Source organism: Hemiscyllium ocellatum, chromosome 3, assembly GCF_020745735.1.
Source record: "Hemiscyllium ocellatum isolate sHemOce1 chromosome 3, sHemOce1.pat.X.cur, whole genome shotgun sequence".
NCBI lineage: Eukaryota > Metazoa > Chordata > Chondrichthyes > Orectolobiformes > Hemiscylliidae > Hemiscyllium > Hemiscyllium ocellatum.
Genome location: NC_083403.1, coordinates 6,686,379 through 6,698,679, shown reverse-complemented (window position 1 = coordinate 6,698,679; position 12,301 = coordinate 6,686,379). Strand labels below are relative to the sequence as shown.

General features: G+C 43.5%; 1 protein-coding gene across 1 annotated transcript in view; it reads left to right on the top strand.

The window, feature by feature from the left end:
* ppp2r5d (protein phosphatase 2, regulatory subunit B', delta) overlaps window positions 1–12,301 on the top strand; it is a 165,258-nt gene that overhangs the window by 47,649 nt on the left and 105,308 nt on the right. Inside the window, exon 4 of the mRNA XM_060848039.1 lies at window positions 11,221–11,420. Within this exon, the coding sequence (XP_060704022.1) occupies window positions 11,221–11,420 (200 nt within the window). The remainder of the gene's footprint in view (window positions 1–11,220; window positions 11,421–12,301) is intronic.

Here is a 12,301-nt window from a genome sequence, read left to right as displayed (position 1 = left end):
TTTGTGATGGATATGGAAAGATCCCTTGGGGCCTTGGAGGGAAGTGAGGGGGGAGGTGTGGGCGCAAGTTTTGTATTGGTTGCAGTTGCAGGGGAAGGTGCCGGGAGTGGAGGTTGGGTTGGTGGGGGGGGGGGGGGGGTGTGGACCTGAAGAGGGAGTCATGAAGGGAGTGGTCTTTCTGGAACCCTGATAGTGGAGGGAATTATATCCATGGTGGTGGGGTCTGTTTGGACGTGGCGGAAATGATGATGGATGATACGATGTATCTGGAGGTTGGTGGGCTGGTAGGTGAAGACCCGTGGGGTTCTGTCCTGGTGGCGATTGGAGGAGTGGGGTTCAAGGGCGGAGGAGCGGGAAGTGGAGGAGATGCAGTGGAGAGCATCGTCAACGACGCCTGAGGGGAAATTGCGGTCTTTGAAGAAGGAGGCCATCTGGGTTGTTCGGTATTGGAATTGGTCCTTCTGGGAGCAGATGCGGCAGAGGTGAAGGAATTGGGAATATGGGACGGTGTTTTTACAGGGGGCAGGTGGGGAAGAGGTGTAGTCTTGGTAGCTGTGGGAGTCGGTCGGTTTATAGTATATGTCCGTGTTGAGTCGATCGCCCGAGATAGAAAGGGAGAGGTCTAGGAAGGGGAGGGAGGAGTCTGAGACGATCCAGGTAAATTTGAGGTCAGAGTGGAAGATGTTAGTAAAGTGGATGAACTGTTCAACCTCCTCGTGGGAGCAAGAGGTAGGGCCGATACAGTCATCGATGTAGCGGAAGAAAAGGTGTGGGTTGGTACCAGTGTAGCTGCAGAAGATGGACTGTTGCACATATCCGACGAAGAGGCAGGCATAGCTGGGGCCCATGCAGGTCCCATGGCTACACCTTTGGTTTGGAGGATTGGAAAGAGAAGCTGTTCAGAGTGAGGACCAGTTCAGTCGGTGGAAGGGTACTGGTTGGTTCGGCGGGATGGGAAGAAGCGGACGGCTTTGAAGCTTTCGTGATGGGGGATGGAAGTGTAGGGGGACTGGACGTCCATGGTGAAGACAAGGCATTAGGGGCCGGGGAAGCAAAAATCATGGAGGAGATGGAGGGCATGGGTAGTGTCCCGAACGTAGGTGGGGAGTTCTTGGACTAAGGGGGACAGGACTGTCAAGGTATGTAGAGATGAGTTCGGTGGGGCAGGAGCAGGCTGAGACGACTCTACCGCATCTCCTCCACTTCCCGCTCCTCTGCCCTTGAACCGCGCCCCTCCAATCGCCACCAGGACAGAAACCCACTGGTCCTCACCTACCACCCCACCAACCTCCATGTACAGCGTATCATCCTTTGTCATTTCTGCCATCTCCAAACAGACCCCACCACCAAGGATATATTTCCCTCCCCTCCCCTATCAGCGTTCCAGAAAGACCACTCCCTCCGCGACTCCCTTGTCAAGTCCACACCCCCCACCAACCCAACCTCCACTCCCGGCACCTTCCCCTGCAACCGCAAGAAATGCAAAACTTGTGCCCATTTCCCCCCCCCCCCCCCCCCCCCACACACACCCCCACACACACACATATACACACACACATATACACACACACACACACACACACACACACACACACACACACACACACTTCCCTCCTAGGCCCCAAGGGATCCTTCCAAATCCGTCAGAAACTCACCTGCACCTCCACACACATCATCTATTCCATCACCTGATGTGGCCTCCCTGACATTTGGGAGACAGGCCGCCTACTTGCGGAACGTTTCAGAGAACCCCTCTGGGACACCCACACCAATCAACCCAACCACACTTTAACTCCCCCTCCCACTCCGCCAAGGACATGCAGGTCCTTGGCCTCCTCCATCGCCAGACCATGACAACACGATGCCTCGAGGAAGAACGCCTCATCTTCCACCTAGGAACCCATCAATCACAAGGGATGAATGCAGACTTCTCCAGCTTCCTCATTTTCCCTCCCCCCACCTTATCTCAGTCCCAACCCTTGGACTCAGCACCGCCTTCTTGACCTGCAATCTTCTTCCTGACCTCTCCGCCCCCACCCCTTCTCCAGCCTATCACCCTCACCTTAACCTCCTTCCACCCATCGCATTCCCGACGCCCCTCCCCCAAGTCATTCCTCCCTACCTTTTTTATCTTGGCCAGCTTGGCACACCCTCCTCATTCCTGAAGAAGGGCTTATGCCCGAAATGTCGATTCTCCTGCTCCGTGGATGTTGCTTGACCTGCTGCGCTTTTCCCGCAACACATTTTTCAGCTCTGATCTCCAACATCTGCAGTCCTCACTTTCTCCTCAATGGTGTTAAGCTTGTGTTGCTGGAACTGCCCTCATCCAGGTAAGTGGGAAGTATTCTATCACACTCCTGACTTGTTCCTAATAGATGATGGACAGGCTTTCAGGAGTCAGGAGGTGAGTTATTCACCACAGTATTCATAGCCTCTGACCTGCTCTTGTAGCCACTGTTTGTGTGGCAAGTCCAGATGAGTTTCTGATCAATGATAACTCCCAGGATGTTGTTACTGCAGGATTCAGTGATGGTAACACTATTGAATGTCAAGGGGCAGTGGCTAGATTGTCTTGTATTGGTGATGAGCAGAGCCTGGCATTTTTCTGGCACATTTGTTACTTGCTACTTGTCAGTCCAAGTGAAGATATTGACTAGATGTTCTTCCATTTGGATCCAGACCACTTCAGTATCTGAGGAGTCATAAATGGTGCTGAATGTTGTGCAATCATTGGCAAACATCCCTACCTTCTGACCTTACGACGGAGGGAAGGTCATTGATGAATCAGCTGAAGATGGTTGGGCCTAGGACACTACCCTGAGGAACTCCTGCAGAGATGTTCTGGAGCTAAGATTACACCACTCATCCAGGTGCAGAAGTAGGACATCTGGCCCATTTTGACTCTGCTCCACCACTCAATGAGATCACAGCTGATCTGAATCCTCAATTCCACTTTGCTTTTCCCTTTGATTCCTTTACCAGTTAAATTTATCTCAGCCTTGAATATTCTTAACCCACCTTAACTGTTGTCTGCAGTTCTAAAGATAATCCACAGATTCACTGACCACTTTGAGAAAATTCCTCCTCATCTCTATCACAAAAGGCGATTATTCTGAAATTGTGCCCTCTGATTTGAGACGCTTCCACAAAGGGACAACCATTCGACATCTAGTTTATCAAGCCTTTAAGCATCCTGTATATTTCAAGAAACACTCTCTCTCAACCTATTTTTATAAGGAAATTCCTCCATTCCCAGGGTCACCCTTGTAACCCTTCCCTGGACTGCATCGAATGCCAATATAACGTTTTGATAAGGAGATAAAATCTGCTTACAGTATTCCAAGAGGCCTGACTGGTGTCTTGTATAATTTTAACAAGACTTTCCTGTTTTGATATTCCATTTCCTTTGAAGTATAGGTTAACATGCCATTTGCTTTTCCGATTGCATTGCTGAACTTCGGTGCTTGCTTTTCCTCATTTATACATGAGGATTTCATATAGCTTTGAACAGTTTTTTCTCACCATTTCAGTAATATTCAGCTCCTCTGTTCTTCCTGTCAAAGTGCGTAACTTTCCCATGTTGTATTGCACCTGCCAAGTTTTTTGCCCACTCACTTGTGTCAATATCCATCTGCTGACTCTCTGCCTTTCTGAACACTTGCCTTCCCACTATATTTGTTATCCACAACTTGGCGATACCATCCTTGTGGTTCTCATCCAAGTCGTTAATATATTATTCTAAATAATCGTGGCCCCTGTACTGATGCCTGTAGTCCACTAGTTTCAAGATGCCTTCTCAAAAAGGGCCCCATTATCCCAACTCTGTCTTCTATTATTTCGGTCATAGTCTATCCATGGTGATATATTATTTCTAACACCAGTGAAGCCACCTGTCCTGAGTTGGAATTGTGATGTCAATCTTACACTGCTAGGTCAAAATCCTGAGACTCCCTTCCTAAGAAATTAAGGAATATGGAAAAAAGACAGGAAAATGGACTTGAGGATAATTAGATCAACCCTGATCTGATTGAAAAGCAAGGCAGTCTTGATGGGCCAAATGGCTTGCTTCTACTCTTGACCTTTACAATCTAACAGCACTGTGGATGTCCCTTCATCCCAAGAATTGCAGCATTATGAGAAAACAGTTGACTGCCACCTTTTTTCAGGGCAATTAGGAACTGATGAAATTTAGACAAAACTAAAATCATGTATCTAGAGCCAGGGAGCGCACATTAAAAATAAGGGGAAAAGCCAAGCCACTTGGGTCTGAGATAATGAGTTTCTTATTTAAACTCAGAAATGTGCGTCTTTGGATTATCTACCATAGTTGATTGTGGTAGCTCAGTCTTTTGAATATACTTATGGTAGAGATTGATCTATCAATATCCCTTTGTAAACTGATGAAGGAGCAGTGGTCTGAAAGCTAGTGCTTCCTAATAAACCTGTTGGACTATAACCTGGTGTTGTATGATTTTTAACTTGGTACACCCCATTCCAACTCTGACACCTCGAAATCGTGCCTTTGTAAACTGTTCTAATCACTCCAGCAACCAGTCTTTCCACCTATTTTTGCCACTTGCAAATTTGGCTGCAATAAATTCGCTTCCTTTCTCCAAGTTATTAATATTCACTGGAAGCAGTTGTGTTCCCAGCACTGATCCCTGTGGAACCTGACTGGTCACAGATTGTCAACCTGAAAAAGAACTTTTATCCCCACTCACTGTTTATTGCCCATATACTGCCTCTAACACCATGGGCTCTTATGACATAACCTTTTATGTGAGAGCCTGTTAAATATCTTTGGGAAGTCCAAATACTGCTCATCTATTGATTTCCCTCTATCCAGCCTAGCTGAGACTTGCTCAAAAATGTCATAAATTAGTCAGATACAATTTTGCCTTTCATGAAGCTGTGCTGACTCTGCTTGATTAGATTGATTTTCCAAATGTTGTTGATCCATAATAATTGATTCCAACATTTTTTTTCAACAATAGATGTTCAGCTAATTAGCCCAAAGTTCCCAGCTTTTCTCCTCTCACCACTTTTTTGAAAACGGGTGTCACATTTGGTGATTTTTCTCATCGTCTGGTAGTTTTTCTCTCAAATCCAAGTTTTGCTTTGGAAAATTATAACTGATGTATTCATTATGTCTGCAGCTACTACGTTTGGAATCCTAGAATGCAAACAAACTGAACCTGGGGACTTGTCTGCTTTTAACTCCAATAGTTTGTCTAATACTGCTTCTCAACTGGTCCTGAATTCCTACCCTGTATTCTTTTGTGTTAGTGGGATGTTTGAAGTATCTTCCATTTGCTGCCAATGCCATCGTACTTTTTTAAGAAAAAATACATTTTAAGTGTATATTTAATTAGTCTCCCATGTTCAGCCTTTTATTCTGGAATTCACAGTCTGCTAATAAGATATGAAGACTTAAGAGCAAAAAAAAGGCCATTAAAGCCATTGAATCCTCTCACTGAGTTCATAGCTGATCTGATAATCCTCTACTCCATTTTCCTGCCTTTTTGCTATTACCCTTGATTCCCCCATTGATTAAAAATCAGTCTATCTCAACCTTGAATATACTTTACAATGCAGTATCAACAAGCCTCTCGGGTAAAGAATTTCACAGGTTCATTACTCTATTACTGAGTTTATGCCCTATAGTTCTAAAGTCTTTCACAAAGGGGATAATCTCTGCGTATCCACCTTGTCAGGCCCTTTTTAAGGTTCTTGATTAGTAAGTCGATCAGAGGTCATGAGAAGTCAGAAGAATGGGGTTGAGAAACATAGCAGCCGTGATCAAATGGCAGAGCAAACTCAGTTATCGAAATGGTCTAATTCTGCTTTATCATAAACAAAGGCCAATTGCTGGAGACATTTAGCGGGTCTGGCAGCATCTGTGGACAGAGAGCAGAGTTAATGTTTCATATCCAGTAACCCTTCAGAACCCCAGTGAGCCCACTGTCTGCAAACCCTTTAGCGTCCTTTTATGTTCCTGCCTGTCTTTTCAAAAAGTCACACATCCATGAATATTTACTTCCCAGTTCTGATCTTTGTAACCATGTCTCTGTACTGGATACACGATCATGCCCATGAATTTGTATTTGCATGATTCATTCATTTTACTGGTCCTGAATATTCCACGCATCTAAGTAAAGAGCTATTAACTTTGCCTTTTCATTAGTTTTTCCCATTTCGATCCTATTGACTGCTATTTTCTACTTTTGCATATTCTGTCTTCCCCCACAGCTTTCAATTCGTTTGAAGTTCTCTTGAGACCTCTAGTTATTCTATTCATCAGGACAGTGGTTCCAGCAAAGTTCGTATGAATCACTATCTATCCTGCACTATTCCATTTTCATCGATATGTTTATCCAATGACAATTTAAATGCCCTTTAAAGTTGGCGAGTCTACTACTGTTGGAGACAGGGCTTTCCATGCTCCTACGACTGGGTAAAGAAACCACCTCAGACATCTATCACCCCTCAATTTAAAGCTATGACCCCTCGTGCTAGCCATCATATCCGAGGAAAAAGGCTCTCACTGTCTGCCTTATTTAACTCTGATTATCTTGTATGCCTCGATTTAAGTCAACTCTCGATGAAAGCAGGTCAAGTCCCTCAACCTTTCCTGATAAAACCTTCCCTCCATACCAGGCAACTTCCTTGTAAATTGCCTCTTTCCAAAGCTTCCACATGCTTCCTATAACGCAGTGACCAGAACTGTACACAATACTCCAAGTGCGGCTGCACCAGAGTTTTGTCCAGCTGCGACATGACCTCGTTGCTCTGAAACTCCATCCCTCTACCAATAAAACCTAACAAACAGTTTGGCTTCTTAACAACCCTATCAACCAGGGTGGCAACTTTCTGGGATCTATGTACATGGACACAGATCTCTATCTATCTACACTGCCAAGAATCTTACCTGATTTGGAGGTGCTGGTGTTGGACTGGGGTGTACAATGTTAAAAATCGTACAACACCAGATTATAGTTCAACAGGTCTTCCAAATAAACATGTTGGACTATAACTTGCTGTTGTGATTTTTAAGAATCCTACCAAGAGCCCAATACTCTTTTACAGTTGTTCCTACCAAAGTGAATCACCTCACATTTTTCAGCATTAACCTCCACTTTCCACCTCTCAGCCCAGCTCTGCAGTTTATCTATGTCCCTCTGTATCCTGCAATGTCCTTCTGCACTATCCACAACTCCACCAAGTTGTCATCCGCATATTTACCAATCCATCCTTCTAAACCCTCAGCCAGGTAATTTATAAAAATGACAAACCGCAACACCCCCAAAACAGATACTTGCGGTACATCACCAGTAACTGAACTCCAGGATGAACATTTCCCATTAACCACCACCCTCTGTCATCTTTCAGCTCGCCAATTTCTGATCCAAAACAGTAAATCACCCTCATTCCCATGCCTCCGTATTTTGTGCAATGACCTATCATAGGGAACCTTCTCAAACGCCTTACTGAAATCCATATCCACCACATCAATTGCTTTACCCTCATCCACCTGCTTGGTGACCTTCTTGAAGAACTCAATAAGGTTTGTGAAGCACAACCTGCCCTTCATAAAACCATGTTGACTATCATTAATCAACTTATTCCTTTTTAGCTAATATATCCTATCTCTTGTAACCTTTTCCAACAGTTTGCCCACAACTGAAGGAAGGCTCACTGGTCTATAATTACGAGGGTTGTCTCTGCTCACCTTCTTGAACAAGGGAACAACATTTGCTATCCTCCAGTCTTCTGGTACTATTCCTGTAGACAATGATGACATCAAGATCAAAGCCAAAGGCTGGGCAATCTCCTCCCTGGCTTTTGGGAGAATCCTGGGATAAATCCCATCTGGTCCAGAGGACTTATCTATTTTCACACTTTTCCAGAATTGCGACGACCTCCTTGTGAACCTCGATCCCATTTCAACTAGTAGCCTGTATTTCAGTATTCTCCTCAACAACATTTTTTTTTCCCCAGTGTGAATGCTGGCAAAAAATATTCATTTAGCACTTGTCCTATCTCATCAGACTCCATGCACAACTTCCCATTCCTGTCCTTGATTGGCCCTAATCTTAGTCTTGTCATTCTTGATATACCTTTAGAAAGCCTTAGGGTTTTCCTTGATCCTGTCTGCCAACAACTGCTTATGTCCCCACCTGACTCTTCTTAGCTCTCTCATTAGGTCTTTCCTGGCTAGCTTGTAACTCTGAAGCATCTGAACTGAGCCTTCACATCTCGTCCTAACACAAGCCACCGCCTTCCTCTTGACAAGACCTGCAACTTCTTTAGTAAACAACAGCTCCCTTGTTCGACCATACTTCCCTGCCTGGCAGGTACATATTTACCAGCAGTAGCTGTTCCTTGAATAAACTCCACATTTCTAATGTGCCCATCCCCTGCAGTTTCCTTCTCCATCCTGTGCATCCTAACTCTTGCCTAATCGCATCATAATTGCCTCTCCCCTAACTATAACTCCTGTCCTGTAGTATATCTCCTTCCATTACTAAACTAAACCTAACCCAATATTGGTCACTATCACCAAGGTATTCACCTACCTCCAAGTCTGGCTGGGTTCATTACCCAGTCCTAAATCCAATGTGGCCTCATTCCTTGTTAGCCTGTCTACATTTTGTGTCAGGAAGCCTTCCTGCACATTGGACAAAAACTGACCCATCTAAAGTACTCAAACTATAGTATTTCCAGTCGATATTTGGAAAGTTAAAGTCCCCTATAACACCTATCCTGTCACACTCGCTTCTATCCAGAATCATCTTTGCTATCCTTTCCTCTACATCTCTGCAACTATTTGGAAGCTGATAGAAAACTCCAACAGGGTAGCCTCTTCTTTCCTGTTTCTAACTCAGCCTTTTTAGATGAGTCCTCAAATGTCCTTTCTGCCACCGTGATACTGTTCTTGACTAATAATGCCACACCTTCCCCCTCTTTTACCATCTTCTCTATTATTACTAAAACATCTAAATCCCAGAAATTGCAAAATCCATTCTCCCTTCTATTAAGTCACCTCTTAGTCATCTACCCTCTGAAGAAAATCATCCCAATGGCTTTAATCAGTCGTCATAAGTAAAGTTTCACATTGCTCGAAACATTCTCCCAAATCTCTTCTGCACTCCCTCCAATGTGTTCACATCCTTTTATAAATGTTCCTTAGGTCACAAAACAGAATATTTAGTAGTTGTTTCTTCTGTGTTGTTCCTCATTCCTAATATGGAAAATGCATGCACCCAAGTAGGTAGTTTTAAGATATTATTCTTTTCACCTGATTAGAGATGTTACTGCACACCTCTGCAGCAGGTTGGACTCACAACCAGGCTCCTGGCTTAATGGTCAAGATACTATTACAGCGCCACAACAGCCCACAATAGTAAATCGTACGAACTTTTTTTGTCTGATCAACCTGTACAGAGATGGAATTGCAGACCTCAGAGTAGGTGGAACTTGAGCTCAGGTATCTTGAAGTCAGAGATGTACAGCAAGGAAACAGACTCTTTGGTCTAACTCATCCATGCTGACCAGATATCCTAAATTAATCTAGTCCCATTTGCCACCACTTGGCCAATATCCTTCTAAACCCTTCCTAATCAGATGCCTTTTAAATGTTGTAAGTGTACCAGCCTCCTGCGTTTCCTCTGGCAGTTCATTCCATACATGTGCCACTCTCTTTGTAAAAAGGTTGCCCCTTCGGCTCCTTTTAAATCTTTCCCCTCTCAATTTAAACCTATGCCCTCTCGTTCTGGACTCCCCCACCCCATGGAAAAGACTTTGTCTATTTACCCTATCCATGCCCCTCATGATCTTATAAATCTCTATAAGATCACCCCTCAGCCTTCAACACTTCAACCTTCAACAGGGAAAACAGTCCCAGCCTATTCAGCCTCCCTCTGTAGCTCAAACCCTCCAACCCTGGCAACATTCTTGTAAATCTTTTCTGAACCCTTTCAAGCTTCACAACATGGAAATAGTTTAGGTTAGATGGGCTTCAGATTGGTTCCACAGGTCAGCGCAACTTTGAGGGCTGAAGGGCCTGTGTTGTGCTGTAATGTTCCATGTTCTATGTAACATTCTTCCTCTCTGAGGGAGACCAGAATTGCGCGCACTGTTTGAAAAGTGGCCATGGGATACTACCTTGTAGCACAAGAGGGTCCCCAGGAAATAAGTGAACATGTTTAGATATTATGAGATATACTTCCAGCCCAGTTGGGACTTGAATTTGGGCCTTCCAATCCAGGCATAGGGACCATACCACTGGCATGAAAGGGCCCTAGGTCATTTTAAGCTATTTTTCTTATCCGCCTTATAGAACATAGAACATAGAAAGATACAGCGCAGTATAGGCCCTTCGGCCCTCGATGTTGCGCCGACCGAATCCTACCTAACCTACACTAGCCCAATAACTTCCAAATGCCTATCCAATGCCCGCTTAAATGACCATAAAGAAGGAGAGTTCACCACTGCTACTGGCAGTGCATTCCATGAACACTCAACCCGCTGTGTAAAGAATCTATGTGAGATGTCATTACACAACTTTGGCGCAACTTGAACCTGTCTGTTTCGGTCCAGGGATAGGGAGGGGCCAAGATCATTTTGGTGAAGTCATTAAGTCATATCAGGTGCAGCTTGTTAACAAACTCCATTTTCCTTAAAATAACCTCAAGATCACTTTTGAGCTTTGACAGCAAATACGAACAATTGGTTAAGTTCACTGTGGTTTTATGTGATATGACATTTATTTATAATATATAATTCACTTCTGCTTGTGGTGACAGACCAATCAACGCTGATGCTTCACATTATAGCTTAGTGTTATCTCTCTCTTTTAACTGAGTTTAGAAGGATATTCTTGTATTATCTCTGGATTTTCAATTTTTCTTTTTCAATTTGTGCTTGATGTACATTCATATTTTATGCATATAGGTGCATGATAATTCATGCTTTCTAATTGTTGGATGTGTAGGTCTACATTTTTTAATGAAGCTATTTTGTACAGGTGTGGATGTTTTTCACATCATTTAGGTACATATGTGAAGATGTCATGTGCTGCCATTACACTTCAATGAAACTTTAGTGACTACATTTGGAATCATTTTGGAGGCAAGTGTTCTGAGCAGATGATGAATGCTTTTCATTGATTATGCCAGATAAATGCAAAATTACTTAAACAGTTCTGTATTTTCTTCCTAGATGCACAGACTCATGAGAGAGAAGATTTGTTTGTTCAAAAGTTACGACAATGCTGCGTCCTCTTCGATTTTGTCTCTGACCCCCTCAGTGATCTCAAATACAAAGAGGTGAAGCGAGCAGGTTTGAACGAGATGGTGGAGTACATCACACACAACCGGGATGTCATTACAGAAGCTATTTACCCTGAGGCTGTTATTATGGTATGCCAGTTTGCAGATGTCTGTTGTGTATACATTGTAGAGAGAACAGATTAGGTTTTTTTTAGGCTGTTGTTATTGATGTTTCAGTTGTTAACTAATCCTCAATGACAACATTCCTGCTAGTCCTGAATTTTAAATTCTTCGCCACCACCACAAGGTTGTCATCTAAACTGGCACTTTAGTGTGTTGCTGAGGGAGTTCTGCATGCTCGAGAACACATCCTTTTGGTGGAACATTATCCAAGTCTTGAGTAGATGTTTAAGATCCATAGCACTTTCTGAAGATCAGGGCATCAATATTGGTTATTCACACAATATCACAAAAAAATCCAGTTAGTACTTTTTGATTTGGTTCAGGGATCTTGCTGAGTACAAATTGACTGACTGACGTTTCCTACTTTAACAACAATAATTCCAAAAGTAAATAACTGGTTGTAAACTAGTTTGGGATCTCCAAGTCTCTTTTGGCTGTCCTGCTACTTGGCTAGATAACAATTATGGCTTTTTTAACTGCTTGTAAAACTTAAATGAGAAAAAGAATCAGAATACCTATTGGCCAATTCCAACTAGCTATGGTTTTGGAAAAGTCGAAACTACAGCTGCTCAGAGGTTGCCAAGTGTCTTCAAAAATAACTTAGGGCAGTTAATCTAACTCCATTTCATGAATATCTGGTCACCCCTTGACATTTCTTTACAATTTTCCTAACATTTTTATTTGTGCTTATCTGAGACTGGCCACCTCTCCCACAGCAAATCCAGATAAATACATCGTCGTTGTTGGGGACAAGTGAATCCTTCTCCTTCTTTTCTTTTCCATGCTATCTCCTTTACTTCACCTTCAAAGTCACTGTATTATATTTTGGAGATTGATTGCCTTGTCGT